The 16,559-nt window shown below is 37.2% G+C and overlaps 1 protein-coding gene across 36 annotated transcripts in view; it reads right to left on the bottom strand.

Moving 5' to 3' along the window:
* LOC128701616 (phosphatidylinositol 4-phosphate 5-kinase type-1 alpha) overlaps positions 1 to 16,559 on the bottom strand; it is a 573,763-nt gene that overhangs the window by 360,187 nt on the left and 197,017 nt on the right. For all 36 annotated transcript variants that reach the window (XR_011394183.1, XR_011394184.1, XR_011394182.1 and 33 more), the window contains exon 5: positions 9,588 to 9,660. Coding sequence is in view for 31 of the 36 variants with exons in the window: in XM_070101702.1 (XP_069957803.1) it covers positions 9,588 to 9,660 (73 nt within the window). In the remaining 5 variants the exon portion in view is untranslated. The remainder of the gene's footprint in view (positions 1 to 9,587; positions 9,661 to 16,559) is intronic.

Below are 16,559 nucleotides of genomic sequence, written 5' to 3' on the forward strand. Positions count from 1 at the left end.
GCTACAAAACAGATCCCAGCATTAAAAAGCATGTATGAAATTAAAGAGTGATTCTGCTGAAAGAAAATGCACTGAGTGCTGAAAGGTTACCATGCAAAAAATTTTTATTGCTATCTTAACAAATAGGCTTTTCTTGTTAAAATGAATTTTGTTCAAAACCCCTGTACATAAAGTCATGAATCTTGTACACAACTCCCACAGCCAATACTAAATAAACACACTGTTCTATAAAAATTTCTCTATATCACTAGTAATAACAGTAAATTTGTACATTTGATGTGAATATTATGGAGGTTATGAGGATAACAAAAAGATTAGGTGATGAAAGTTTGGATATCAGATTGGAGGGAGAGAGTATGGGGGAGGTGAATGTATTCAGATATTTGGGAGTGGACGTGTCAGCGGATGGGTCTATGAAAGATGAGGTGAATCATAGAATTGATGAGGGGAAAAGGGTGAGTGGTGCACTTAGGAGTCTGTGGAGACAAAGAACTTTGTCCTTGGAGGCAAAGAGGGGAATGTATGAGAGTAGTTTTACCAACGCTCTTATATGGGTGTGAAGCATGGGTGATGAATGTTGCAGCGAGGAGAAGGCTGGAGGCAGTGGAGATGTCATGTCTGAGAGCAATGTGTGGTGTGAATATAATGCAGAGAATTCGTAGTTTGGAAGTTAGGAGGAGGTGCGGGATTACCAAAACTGTTGTCCAGAGGGATGAGGAAGGGTTGTTGAGGTGGTTCGGACATGTGGAGAGAATGGAGCGAAACAGAATAACTTCAAGAGTGTATCAGTCTGAAGTGGAAGGAAGGCGGGGTAGGGGTCGGCCTAGGAAAGGTTGGAGGGAGGGGGTAAAGGAGGTTTTGTGTGCGAGGGGCTTGGGCTTCCAGCAGGCATGCATGAGCGTGTTTGATAGGAGTGAATGGAGACAAATGGTTTTTAATACTTGACGTGCTGTTGGAGTGTGAGCAAAGTAACATTTATGAAGGGGTTCAGGGAAACCGGCAGGCCGGACTTGAGTCCTGGAGATGGGAAGTACAGTGCCTGCACTCTGAAGGAGGGGTGTTAATGTTGCAGTTTAAAAACTGTAGTGTAAAGCACCCTTCTGGCAAGACAGTGATGGAGTGAATGATGGTGAAAGTTTTTCTTTTTCGGGCCACCCTGCCTTGGTGGGAATTGGCCAGTGTGATAATAATAAAAAATAATAATAAAAAATTATGGACCACCATAATTTAATTATTTATCCATCATTTATACTTTAAATAAATATATGCAAGTATGCTATAATAAAAATCAGGGAAATAAAATCTCCTTTTTTTAACCCTTTCACTGGCGCAATTGATTAAATTAAAATTGATGACAGTTTTACGATTTTAAGAAAACAAATCTAAAATGGCAGAGAATCTTTTTATGGAGGTAATGACACTAAAATTGCAAAATTTGATGAAAAACTAACAGTATTATTATTCAGGTGCAAAGTTGGTGGTCTGGGTGCAAGTTACACATCATCAATTTTGTCCACTTTGAAGCTATTTTAAGCCAACTTCATTGCTAAATTTGACCAAACTCTTAGCTATTTCACTAGTATGCCTTCCGTTCTATTGATTGAGTGGAAGAGTGCCCCACTCAACTCTCAGGAAGACTCTAAAAACCAACCAGAACTGGTAATTTGACCGATTTTACACATTCAACAAATTCCAATTTTAAGAGTCCAAAATAAACACTGTAGGCATTCCAGCCACTAAAGCAACCTATCCTCCACTCATTAATCATGTTCCCAGGCCACTCCTATATAATACTTGCCCTCCATGCTGAATCCATCATCACACAAGATCTAAGTTTTACCCTATTTCTCAGATAAAATATAACCAAGAATGTTTGGCCATGGAATAGGCCATCCCAGTAATTGAAATATAATATAAACCTATAAAACAGACCATGGAGTGTAGGGGGCCCTACCCTTCCTCTGGAAAAATCACCAAACATTGAATATTTCTGATACTTTGAGCCTTATTTCAAGCTACTTTTGCTCCTGAAACTGACCCAAATCATCTTTACTTCACTAGTTTTTCTTCTATTCTATCAACTGATACTAAAAAACAGCCACCAAAACCATAAGAAAACACCTAGAAAACTCCTCAAATTTGCTATTTCAATCCAAACATCACATCAGAGGTTTGTTTTTTCCATCATACACAGCTTGGGGCACGATTTTTTTACATGGTGCACATTACTGGCACAGACCCACTCTCTCAAGTTTAAGGCAAATCTACCAACCACAGCATATTTGAGGTCGATGTGCTTAAAAATGTTGATCTATGTAAGTGACACTGGCATCAGTAACATAGATCTACATGAGAGAGAGTGAAGGGATTAATATTATCCACAAAATAAACTTATAGAATATTTCCGCCCAATTTGTCACAAACATTAACTGTACTTAGTGTGACTCATTAGTATATACAGTTGCAGTTTAATTCATGTACAGTGGACCCTTGAATTTCATAATTAATCCATTTCAGACCCTTGAATTTCATAATTAATCCATTTCAGACCCTTGAATTTCATAATTAATCCATTTCAGAGTGTGTGCCGAAGGTTGAAATTTACGAATGGCGAAACCATTTTCCCCATAAGAAATAATGTAAATCCAATTAATCCGTTCCAGACACCCAAAAGTATTAACAAAAAAATATTTTTTTTACATTTTAATTTTAAATGAGTTCTTGCTAAATGACCAATATTACCAACACTCTTATATGGGTGTGAATGCAGCAGCGAGGAGGCGGTTGGAGGCAGTGGAGATGTCCTGTCTAAGGGCAATGTGTGGTGTAAATATTATGCAGAAAATTCGGAGTGTGGAAATTAGGAGAAGGTGTGGAGTTAATAAAAGTATTAGTCAGAGGGCTGAAGAGGGGTTGTTGAGGTGGTTTGGTCATTTAGAGAGAATGGATCAAAGTAGAATGACATGGAGAGCATTTAAATCTGCAGGAGAAGGAAGGCGGGGTAGGGGTCGTCCTCGAAAAGGTTGGAAGGAAAGGGTAAGGGAGGTTTTGTGGGCGAGGGGCTTGGACTTCCAGCAGGCGTGCATGAGCGTGTTTGATAGGAGTGAATGGAGACGAACGGTATTTGGGACCTGACGATCTGTTGGAGTGTGAGCAGGGTAATATTTAGTGAAGGGATTCAGGAAAACCGATTGTTTTTATATAGCCGGACTTGAGTCCTGGAAATGGGAAGTGCAATGCCTGCACTCTAAATGAGGGGTTCGGGATATTAGCAGTTTGGAGGGATATGTTGTGTATCTTTATATGTATATGCTTCTAAACTGTTGTGTTCTGAGCACCTCTGCAAAAACAGTGATTATGTGTGAGTGAGGTGAAAATGTTGAATGATGATGAAAGTATTTTCTTTTTGGGGATTTTCTTTCTTTTTGGGTCACCCTCCCTCGGTGGGAGACAGCAGACTTGTTGAAAAAAAAAAAATGTATATAGCATGGAAAGCGGGGTTGAGCAAATGCTCTTCTGCTAGTGGGGTGGTATTGTATAGGACCTGCCGAGTATGGGCCAACAGGCCTACTGCAGTGTTCCTCCTTTTTTATGTTCATGTTTATATTCATGTTCGGTGGGAGACGGCCGACTTGTTGAAAAAAAAAAAAAAAAAAAAAAGTGTTCTTATTAACCTAGGTAGTAGGTTGGTAAACAGCAACTGCCCAGGGAGTTACTACCGTCCTGCCAAGTGAGTGTAAAACTTAAGTCTGTAATTGTTTTACATGATGGTAGGATTGCTGGTGTCTTTTGTCTGTCTCATAAAAACGCAAGATTTCAGGTACGTCTTGCTACTTCTACTTACACTTAGGTCACACTACACATACATATACACACCCCTCTGGGTTTTCTTCTATTTTCTTTCTAGTTCTTGTTCTTGTTTACTTCCTCTTATCTCCATGGGGAAGTGAAACAGAATTCTTCCTCTGTAAGCCATGTGTGTTGTAAGAGGCAACTAAAATGCCAGGAGCAAGGGGCTAGTAACCCCTTCTCCTTTATAAATTACTAAATTAATAAAGAGAAACTTTCGTTTTACTTTTTGGGCCACCCTGCCTTGGTGGGATACGGCTGGTTTGTTGAAAGAAGAATGTTCTCATCAAGTATAAAACAATAATAACATCACACTTACCTTTATTGAAGACTCTTGTTGGTGTATGGAAGACGGAAGGATGGGAGAGGGTTAGGGTAATGTTCCTCCACAAATAATTGCACCTCATTCCACTTTCCACAAATGTCCTTAATCTTTGAAGAAGGCCTCTTCTTCCCTCTCTCCTCCTCCTCCTCCTCTGAAGCAATTTCCTCAGCTGGTATACATAAGAACATAAGAAAGCAGGAACACTGCAGCAGGCCTGTTGGCCCATACTAGGCAGGTCCTTCACAAACCATCCCACTAACAGAATATTTGCCCAACTCAACTTTCAATGCTCCCCAAGCAATAAGCTTTGATAATTCTATTCATTCATGTGCAAGTCCCACTCAAATCAAATCATGTGTGTGGGGAAGTACCCTGGCTGGTGCACATGAGAGAGCAGGAACACTGCAGCAGACCTGCTGGCCCATACTAGGCAGGTCCTTCACAAACCATCCCACTAACAGAATATTTGCCCAAACCAATTTTCAATACTCCCCAAGCAATAAGCTTTGATAATTCTATTCAGTCATGTGCAAGTCCCACTCAAATCAAACTGTGTGTGTGGGGAAGTGCTCTGGCTGGTGTGGGTAAGTACCTTGGCTGGTGTGTTCTTTCTTGAATTCTATCGTGCTTCTCGCCTTCTTTACCAAAGGGCTGGCACTAGGAGCTTTCTTTTGGCTCATAGTGGCTTATTTAGCAGTTGCAAGCACAAAAAACAATGGATTATTACGAAATTTATTGTATGAATGCGTGGGGTGATGGTCACTCGCCAATAAACAATGTCACACCAACTGGAAATGGTGTGTGGGGCGCCTTTGGGTGTGTGGAGACGCTAGGAGGCCACTCATACATGTTATGGACTAGTGACAAATGGCAATGGCGAGGCATATTTTGACAAAAAAAAATTGTCGAAAGTCGAAATTTACGAAACTCGAGGGTCCACTGTACTAATGAATATGGAAATAAATAAAAAGCAGATGTTCGGTCATCTCACACCAAAGTAAGTTATTAATCTCCAAAAGTTTTAATGCTAATTACAGTGGTACCTCGGGTTACGAACAGCTCAAAACTCAAACAATTATGTAAGTGTATTTATTTAAGTGCTTTTGTAAGTGTATTTTTGGGGGTCTGAAATAGACTAATCCAATTTACATTATTTCTTATGGGAACAAATTCGTTCGGTATCAGCACTCAAACAGCCTTCTGGAATGAAAAAAGTTCACATCCCGAGGTACCACTGTACTGACTTACATTGACAAAACATTTTGATTTGATAGAGGGACATCAAATGACACTGCATACCAAAACAGTATTCCAATCCCAGTGGTTTTAGTAGTTTGGCACATAGCACCATCAAGAACATTTTGAAACCTATGAAATTTCAGTTGTTTTTAATCTAAGGCTGTTATTACTCATGTTGAATTTTTACATATTAAAGTAACTGTTACTGATAAAAAGAATAATTAAAATTAATTATTTTAGGTGCTGCAAGTACAGCAGCTATTATGCTTTCATAAAACAAAAACTTTCTCTGGAATGATCCCACAGGTCTTACCCAATTATGTTAGGCAGGTAATTTTAATTCTTTCCCTTCCAAATAACTTCTTTAGTTACTGGAATACCAAATTATATACACCAGTGCACCAACACAGAAAAACAAGCTTCATTGAGATTCGATCAATCTAATTTTGAAAGATGAGATGCTCACAATTAACCCCTAAACAGTCCAAACGTATATATACGTTCACTCGCGTAGCGCCCCAAATTTTTTGAGAAAAAAACAAATTTTTTTAATAGGAAAAAAGAGTATATGGTACCCAGGCATCCCCAATTATTTTAATATGGTGCACAGTGAGTGCGCACACCCATTCTTATCGTGGCAGTGTTGAATGAATGACAAAGAAAACGTATATACATGTATACGTTTGGGGCGCTACGCACGTGAACGTATATATACGTTTGGGGCGCTACGCACGTGAACGTATATATGCGTTTGGACCGTTTAAGGGTTAAGTCTTAGTTTCTTCTCACACATTTCCAGCTGTTTTTATATATACCACATATTTTCAGCCATCAGACAAGGATTTTGATTAAACAAATATAATGAATAAGATTCTCTATGGGAAAGTAAAACAGAATTCTTCCTCTATAAGCCATGTGTGTCACAAGAGGCAACTAAAATGCTGGGAGCAAGAGGCTAGTAACCCCTTCTCCTGTATACATTACTAAAGTTAAAAAGAAAAACTTTTGTTTTTCTTTTCGGGCCACACTGCTTGAGTGGGATACAGCCGGTTTGTTGAAAGAAGAAAGAAAGAATGAATAAGATACATCAGTTGTATACAGCACTGGCATGATGAATTAGATATGTACAACAACTGGGTGTCTCTATGATGAAAACATTTCACCATCCAGTGGCTTTATCAATATAATACAGGGGCATAAATGGAAGACAGTAGAAGAGGAGATAATCAGTCTCTTAGCATCACAGAATTATACAGAGGGTAGTGGAAGATGAGGTAATCAGTACATCAGCCTGCGAGCCGGTGTTAGACCACCGTAGTCTTGATGACAATGAAGCACAGCTAGGAAGATGAGTGCTTATATACTGGAATTGGATGAGGTGCAGCAGATGAAAGCATTGAATTAAGTTCAGTGATATATATGTACTTTAGAATTCAGAGTGTAGCAAGTAAGCTAGCGATTAAGCACAAGAAAAAGGACGAAACAAAACAAATTCCTCCAATGTTATTGCTGTTGTTCATAGGGCCACTGACAGCATATGCCACTCTGCCTATCTTTTCCACCCTCAACCTCTGCCAGCATCTCTTCTCCGAAGTAAATATGTATGTACACTTTATGAAACCAGTTTATTTCTTTACATTCTCTTTTATGTTTTATTATGTTTTTATACAATATTTCTTATTTATAAATACAGTAGACCGTCGTTTAACACAGTTTTGCTTGGCATGTTACGGTTATAGCACTACTGAAGAATTGTGGCATATTTTTGTGTAACACTTCGTAAAATTAACTTAAAATGGTTCAGTTGGCAGGAGGGGAAAAAATTGGAGCATGCATCGCCCGCAGGATACACTCTGCACCACTTAATTTCATCTTAATTTGGGAAAAGGCCTTACAGTTGTTTAAGGCAGTGTGTGATAAGGAAGGAATGCCTGAAAAAGAGTGCATGTTTAGCACACGCTGGTTTCACAACTTTAAGTTGCATAGTAAGTTACATAATATTAAGTTTTCTCTTGAAAGTGCTTCAGCTGATCATATAGCAGCAAGTAATTTCCCTGCTGAATTGCAGGAAATTATTTCTGAGGGTGGCTATGAGGGTGCTTACGAGACAAGTGTTTTCTGGAAGAAAATGCCAACACAAACTTACATCAATCAACAAGAGAAAAGTGCACCGAGCTTCAAGACAGCAAAGGATCACTTCACCTTGCTCCTTTGCAGTAATGCATCAGGTGATTTCAAGTCTAAGCCCATGGTTATTTACTGCTCTAAGAACCTCATGCTTTGAAAGGTGTAGATAAAAACACCTTACCAGTAATTTGGAGGTCAAACCAGTCAGCATGGATGACAGAAGAAATATTTATTGGTCGGTTTAAGCATCACTTTATTCCGGAAGTCAAGTTTTACCTGCACAGGAAGAACCTTGCATTCAAGGCTCTCTTCATTCTTGATAATTCCTGTACTCATCCACAAGCTTTGCTGGATGTGACCCCACATGTAAAAGTTGTATTTTTACCTCTAAATACAACATCTCTAATACAACCACTGGATCAGGAAGTTCAAAAGAAATGTTGGCAGAGCTCAATGCACAGATACAAGGAAGCCACATAACAGAAGATGAAGAAGAACCTGAAGAGAAACAGTTAACATTGCAGCAGTTATGTGAGCAGTTCCATGTTGCTGCTAAACTAGCAGACTTTTTCACTGAAGAGGACCCTGACAAATCTAGAAGCAGTGCTTTAAAACAGGGTCTAGACCAGCCGATGATGTCTTACTGTCAGTTGTATAATGTACTGCAGGGTAAAAGAGCCAAGAGATCCATTACAGAATTTATGCACACTCCAATACAACCATCAACTTTAGTGCCAGAACCTCTACCATCCACTTCTGCCGACAACAAGCAACCATCCACCTCAGCCCAGTAGAGCCACACCATGCATATCCACTCTCTTCACAATCATCCACAAACACCAGCACCCACAATTTAAGGTAAGAAATACTATTATTTCTGCTCCATTTGTAGTCTTAAGCAGTAATATATTACAACAATGAACTACAATTACATATTCACTTTTATTTTTGCAAGATCTGTTGGTCAAAAAAAAAAAATGCTTGGCTTTTTGGGGGCACCCAGGAATGCAACCCTATTTTTTCCACAAGTTCTTCAGTTTGTCTAACACAGTTTTAACTAAAACAGTGTTTTCATGAACCTAACTACAGTGTTAAACAATGGTCTGCTGTGCATTATTTCAGTGTTTTCCTTAAGAAACTAGTGATCAAGTGCAGTTAGCCTCACAAACACTCCATTTTCTCTCATAATAGGAGCACAGGAATATAAGGTCAGAGTGGGAGCAGGAATGGCCACCACCATTCATCACATGACATATTTTATTCATTCTAGAGTATATATCATGTTTCTATATTATTTACATTGTTTATTAAGTCATATTAGATCAACTGTGATAATTAAATAAGCCGCAGAGTTGATATCAGCATTATATTGAAGTATTTTTGTCCAGCCTCCCAAGAGCAAGAATTCCACTGGAATGGATTAATGGCATTTCAATTAATTTAAATGAGGAAAATTTATTTGATATACAAGCAAACTGAGTTACAAGCTAGGTCACGGATCGGATTAAACTCCTAAGTCGAGGTTCCACTGTACTTCATCATCTTCAGTCTCAGTGGTGGCTCATAACGCCAGTAATACCTGTACTATCGTACCGCATCGAACTTCGATTTTTAATAATTTTTTATCTCGTTCCAATAAAAAAATATAAAATTCGCTTATAAATATATTGAAAAAACATACAACAGATTTTTCCTGTAATATATTAGTCAGTTGCAAATTATTTTAGTGTAAGGCTGATGAAGTCATATATCTGGCAGTGAACATCTGGGTGGACTGCAGCTCTGCAGCTCCTATGGACGAGCCACCACTGCTCAGTCTCCAGTTTCAACACCTTCAAATAACTACTATACTGAATTAATAAAAGCCACTGGTTAGCAAAAAAGTCTTCAGAAGAGATACTCAAGCTCTGCATGCGTCTTATTCATGACTGCATGATATATTTTGCTCACAGAATAAAATAGCAAAAACAAACAATGATATTAATTTTGTAAATATGGTGGTAATAAGCCCAGCAAATATAAAAAACAAAACAGAAGTTATACTCACAAGATAGTCCTCTGGTTGAATTCTAAACAGATCTCTAAAGTGTCTAAATGCTATGGGGGCATAAACCTTGAATCTGAAATAAACAGCACAGACATGAGTTAAAGCAGCATAGAGAAGAAAAACACAGTATGATTTTAAAATAGTTTGGCATGTGTTATGGATATTTGTGGAAGGAATAAAATAACAATGAGATTAAGAAACTGATGAAAAATAACATTAAGTGACAGTAATGTTAGTATGGAGGCATACTCAGTGTTACTCGTGAATATGAACACAGAGATGGTGAAAGTTGATATACTACAGTACATGCACTAAAAACAAATGCACAGTGGCATTAAAAGCCAAAACCCCCGCATCTACATACTTTAAATAGAGTATTTTATCAATTTTTTTTATTTTTCTTTAAAATTCATTAATAAATACTGCAATTTTAAATGTAGGCCTCTACATTTAAGACTGATCCTTCATATATTTCCTTCATAACACTAGGCATTTTTCCAAAGATTCAGTAGGTTCGAAGTCTGTTTCTTGGTGTATGTATTTTATGTTCCCAGCAGCCAAAACCACTAAAAACTGTATGTGGTGTCCACATCTTAGTAACTAAAACTATTATGGCTTATAACTTGCAATGCTGCTTTTGAATGACACAAAATGTTTTGAAAAAAATAAAATTTATTGGTGAGAAGGTTTTCCCATACAGAAAATATTATTTATCATTGTCAATTTACATGCAAGGATTAAGTTTGTACCATGCTTACCCAATAAAATATTCAACATGCTAGCCCACAAAACTACCAATTTACTGGAAATTAAACAAGTCTTTAAATAATAGGACACAAAAATTCTCCATACAGTAGTATATTAACCAACTACTGTGGAATAATTATAAGTGCAGGTGAAGCTGCTACAGGAGGGACCAAAAGCCTTTGAGGCTCACTTACACTTGAAAGGAACAAGAAATTTTGCAATTTTTTTTTTTTTTTGTAAATATGAAGAGAAAAACAAATGCAGAAAGGTAACACTTATTTACGAAGTAAATTATCAACCTGGGTCCATTTCAATGTAACTAATACAATATGACCCCATATAAAGCAGCATTAGCCAAAATATTGCATGTAATAATTTTATTTTTTTTAACACTGGCCATCTCCCATCAAGGTAGGGTGACCCAAAAAAGAAACCCTTTCACCAACATTCACACTATCACTGTCTTGCCAGAGGTGCACAGATATGACAGTTTAGATGTCACTCTAAGCAGCAAATATCCCAAACCCCTCCTTTAGAGTGCAGGCATTGTACTTCCCACCTCCAGGACTCAAGTCTGCTAACCATTTCCCTGAATCCCTTCACAAAATATTACCCTGCTCACACTCCAACAGCTTGTAGAATCCCAAAAACCATTAGTCTCCACTCACTTCCCTCTAACGTGCTCACACATGCCTGCTTTATGTTCAAGTCCCTTGTACACAAAACTTTCTTTACCCCTTCCCTCCAGAGATTAACAACAAAACTAAAACATTAAGTGTGCCACAGTACTGTCCTGTCAAAAGAATGCGAAACAAAAGCTTGGTAAATATTTTGGCAGAACTGCTGGTGTTGTCTTTAACCCTTTCATTGTTTGTGCTGTAGTACTATGGGTTTGAGGTCACTGTCAGTGCCATAGTACTATGCCATGAGCTCAAATCACTAAGATAAGCTGCGAGTGGTAAATTTGGGCATAGATATGACAGAATGGGTCTGTGCAGTAAGTGTGCACCAAATAAAAAAAATCCTGGAGCACACAGTGATAATGAAAAAAAAACTGCGACTGTGTTTTTGGTTTAAAACAGCAAATTTGCAGTGCATTTTCGTATGGGTTTTATGGTTGTATTCTTGGTTTCTTGGTCTCATTTGATAGAATAGAAGACATATAAAGAAACAGAGATGATTTTGATTGGTTTCAGGACTGAAAAAAGCTAGAAAATGAGCTCAAAGTAACATAAATATTCAAGAGTAAAGAAATCATGTCATTTGTCGAATGCATGTCCAATAGGTGGGTCTAACATATGTTCACAAATGTGCTGATATTTATACAATTATTATAATATTGCATAACAGTAAATCTTTTATTTTTTGTGTGAATAAAAAATCAAAATGGAATTCATATGTAAAGCCTGGGAATGTAACTAATGAACAGAGGAAATGTTATTTTAGTGCCAGGAATGGCTGCATTGTTTATTTTGGACCCTATTTTGAAAATTTAATATTTTGAAATTTGTGTGGAAGTGACCAAATTACCAATTTCTGGTTGGTTGAAATAGTTGACTGGGTAGTTTCTTGCACTCAATTTGTCAATTTTCCATCAAATTTTATACTTTTTGCTTTAATACCTCCAGAAAAAGATTCTCCATCATTTCATAAGAAAAAAGAACAAAAATTTTTTTTTGAAAATTCTTGGACACTGTGGACAAGTTTCTGATCGGGGGTCTGGACAATGAAAGGGTTAAAGAGGTGAATAGGTAAGCCAGCAGAACACCTTGGTCAAATGACAAAGTTTCAGTGGCAGGTCATCATATGACAAAGACCCGTGTCAAGAAACACTTACCCTGTTTCCTGACGAATCTTACCTTACCAAACTCTGTCTCAAACTAATGTGACAGCAGGTAAATTTTATAAACTTCTACCTGTTGTTGCTCAATTGACTGATTCAGTACACATTTAGCCCTATTTCCTATGCATTTCTTAATAATTCTTATTCCTAATTTTTTTTTTCAACAAGTCGGTCGTCTCCCACTGAGGCAGGGTGACCCAAAAAAGAAAGAAAATCCCCAAAAAGAAAATATTTTCATCATCATTCAACACTTTCACCACACTCACACATTATCACTGTTTTTGCAGAGGTGCTCAGAATACAACAGTTTAGAAGCATACACATATAAAGATACACAACATATCCCTCCAAACTGCCAATATCCCAAACCCCTCCTTTAAAGTGCAGGCATTGTACTTCCCATTTCCAGGACTCAAGTCCGACTATATGAAAATAACCAGTTTCCCTGAATCCCTTCACTAAATATTACCCTGCTCACACTCCAACAGATCGTCAGGTCCCAAGTACCATTTCTCCATTCACTCCCATCTAACACGCTCACGCACGCTTGCTGGAAGTCCAAGCCCCTTGCCCACAAAACCTCCTTTACCCCCTCTCTCCAACCCTTTTGAGGACAACCCCTACCCCACCTTCCTTCCCCCATAGATTTATATGCTTTCCATGTCATTCTACTTTGATCCATTCTCTCTAAATGACCAAACCACCTCAACAACCCCTCTTCTGCCCTCTGACTAATACTTTTATTAACTCCACACCTTTTCCTAATTTTCACACTCCAAATTTTCTGCATAAAATTTACACCACACATTGCCCTTAAACAGGACATCTCCACTGCCTCCAACCGTCTCCTCGCTGCTGCATTTACCACCCAAGCTTCACACCCATATAAGAGTGTTGGTACTACTATACTTTCATACATTCCCTTCTTTGCCTCCATAGATAACGTTTTTTGACTCCACATATACCCAACGCACCACTCACCTTTTTTCCCTCATCAATTCTATGATTAACCTCATCCTTCATAAATCCATCCGCCGACACATCAACTCCCAAGTATCTGAAAACATTCACTTCTTCCATACTCCTCCTCCCCAATTTGATATCCAATTTTTCTTTATCTAAATCATTTGATACCCTCATCACCTTACTCTTTTCTATGTTCACTTTCAACTTTCTACCTTTACACACATTCCCAAACTCATCCACTAACCTTTGCAATTTTTCTTTAGAATCTCCCATAAGCACAGTATCATCAGCAAAAAGTAACTGTGTCAATTCCCATTTTGAATTTGATTCCCCAAAATTTAATCCCACCCCTCTCCCGAACACCCTAGCATTTACTTCCTTTACAACCCCATCTATAAATATATTAAACAACCATGGTGACATTACACATCCCTAAGACCTACTTTTACCGGGTAGTAGTCTCCCTCTCTTCTACACACCCTAACCTGAGCCTCACTATCCTCATAAAAACTCTTTACAGCATTTAATAACTTACCACCTATTCCATATACTTGCAACATCTGCCACATTGCTTCCCTATCCACTCTATCATATGCCTTTTCTAAATCCATAAATGCAATAAAAACTTCTCTACCTTTATCTAAATACTGTTCACATATATGCTTCAATGTAAACACTTGATCTACACATCCCCTACCCACTCTGAAACCTCCTTGCTCATCCGCTATCCTACATTCTGTCTTACCTCTAAGTCTTTCAATTATAAAATATTTCCTTTATATTTCTCTCAAATTATAGCAATAAAGAACACTGGAAAGCATTTATTAACAGGTGTTTTGTATTATGGCACTCAGAATTCAATTCAGACCTCTAAAGTCAGTTATCCAAGTAACTAAGGGGCAGGTTAGATATGAATGACACTTCTAGAAAAATTATAACAAATTATAATTCTTTTGAACTGATCTGGTGTAAAGCCTCGTTAACTGAATAACATGCTAACTGGGGGTATGGAAGGTATGGAAGGCATGAAAATTAGAGAAAAATATCTAAAACAAACAGCAACATATCTTGTAGAATATAAGGTTAAAAATGTGCATATAAAGTTAAAAACAAATGATTTATAATCAGCATCACATGACAATATATATAACCTACTTTACTGGTCTACAATATGTGAATACTTAACCCCTTTTACTGTCTCTGATGTAGAGCTATGTTTTAAGCACAGCAACCTAAAATGTGCCATCAGTGGTAAATTCTGGCCTAGACAGGAGGAGAGATAAATGGCTTTTGGAACCTGATGAGCTGTTGGAGTGCGAGCACAGTAATATTTTGTGAAGGGTTCCAGGAAAACCAGTTAGCCGGACTTGACTCCTGGAGGTGGGAAGTACAATGCCTGTACTCTAAAGGAGGGGTTTTGGATATTTTCAGTTTGGAGGGACATCTGTGCACCTCTCACAAGACAGTGATAGTGTGAATGATGGTGAAAGTGTTTCTTTTTCAGGTCACCCTGCCTCAGTGGGAGAGGGCCAGTGTGTTAAAAAAAAAATACAATACAACCTCTCCTCACTTAACGACAGAGTTCTGTTCCTAAAGCCACATTAGTAAATGAATTCATAGTTAAACAAGGAGCATACTATAATGGTAATGGGTTTGTGTCAACCATCTTTGATATTGTTTTAATGTCACCTTTGCACCATTTATAACATTTCTGGTATATTTTAAATTTTTATACAGTAGTGTACTGTATATTGTAAGAAACAGAATAGAAGAAATCAGCTCTAACATACATTATTTAGGTATGCATACTGGTCAGAGAGCCTGTTGTAAGTCTGAGTCATTGGTAAACGAGTACATCGCTAAGTGTGGAGAGGTTGGATGCAGTGATAGCAGCTACAGTACTATAGTTATTGTTTATTCATCTATTCCTGGCATTTACCTTATTTCAAATGTACATTAATATGTGCAATAGGTAATATTCATTATTAGAATAAGAATATAGAAGAACAATTAATATAATTATTAGTCACAATCTATGAAAACAGTGACCACTTGCTCAATCAAACTAAATTCAGAAATGGGTCTTCTGGTTAAGAGAGATTTCCAATGGACATTATCAGAATATAAAGTCCATTTTTTTTAGCTAGTTCAATACATATTTGTGATTACTGTATGTTATTTTTATACCAACAATGCAACTGATTCAAAACAACAGAAATGTTTCTCAATAAAAACTCAAAAATCTTTAAAAACTCCACATTTCCCTAACAAAAATAAAAATCAAGCACACCTTCATAAAACTAACATACACTGTACCAAAAAATCAATGCATCTGGTAAGGAAACAGCTGATAAAATAAATTATTCCTCAACTGCAACTGTTTATAAAACATGAATCCATATTTCACCACTAATTTATACTAAAACACATGAGCACAAAAAATATGCACAAAACAATCAAAATGAACATTATCAAAACAGTACACAAACAAAATACAAATACCGAGACAAATACATGTCTAACTGAACTGCAGGATGTATGTATCTACACTTACCTTATCTCTACAAGATGTGATGAATAGTAACCTTTGGCGGCTTTTGTTATCAGAAGATTTTTATACACTATGTACATTTATAAATTTACACACTAAAAATACAAGATTAACTAAACAGAAAATACAGAAAAGATGTTTGTCTGTATCTTAATAAAAGTCCGAACAAAATCTATATTTAAAGCTGAATCTATTTTACACTTTTACTAGATACCAAACCATCTCAACAATTACTTTCGCTTTTGTTATGAGGAAATCAACTACTGGTCTGAAGAGTGTGGGGGGGCATATTTAATGGTTCAGCATTAGATCTAATCAATTTGAAATTGACAGATGAAAATGCCATTAAAACATCTACCCTGACTAAGCAGCAAACAGTGATATTCAGTGTCATTCAATGTGATTTTCAGCTTTCTGCTCAATTATTGTAACAGTCCACTCATTCTTACCACCTGTAGACCTTATCTTTCTAGATCAAGACATTTTTTTTTTTAAATCACAAAAGGTAATTTACCCAAGAAAATGTATAAAAATCTTCAACCCCACTTTGAAGGGGACAACAACAAAGAAACATTGTCTCCTGCGGCTACACAAACAATAAGATGTACATAAAAAAAATATTTTAATAATAAATATCTGTTATTAAAATAGAATTTGCCTTATCAAATTTGATTTGTTTTTGTTTTTATATATATTTTAGGTGCCTACACAATCTGTGAAGTGGATTTTTTGGATGCAGCTGGTTTAGCATATTTTTTCACCACATTTTTTTATAGTTGCTTTATTCACCTAGCTTACCAAAACCAGTACCCAAACTAGCAAAATGGGTTGGTTTTCCAAGATTATAGATGATTGTGGCCAGTCA

Source organism: Cherax quadricarinatus, chromosome 78, assembly GCF_038502225.1.
Source record: "Cherax quadricarinatus isolate ZL_2023a chromosome 78, ASM3850222v1, whole genome shotgun sequence".
NCBI lineage: Eukaryota > Metazoa > Arthropoda > Malacostraca > Decapoda > Parastacidae > Cherax > Cherax quadricarinatus.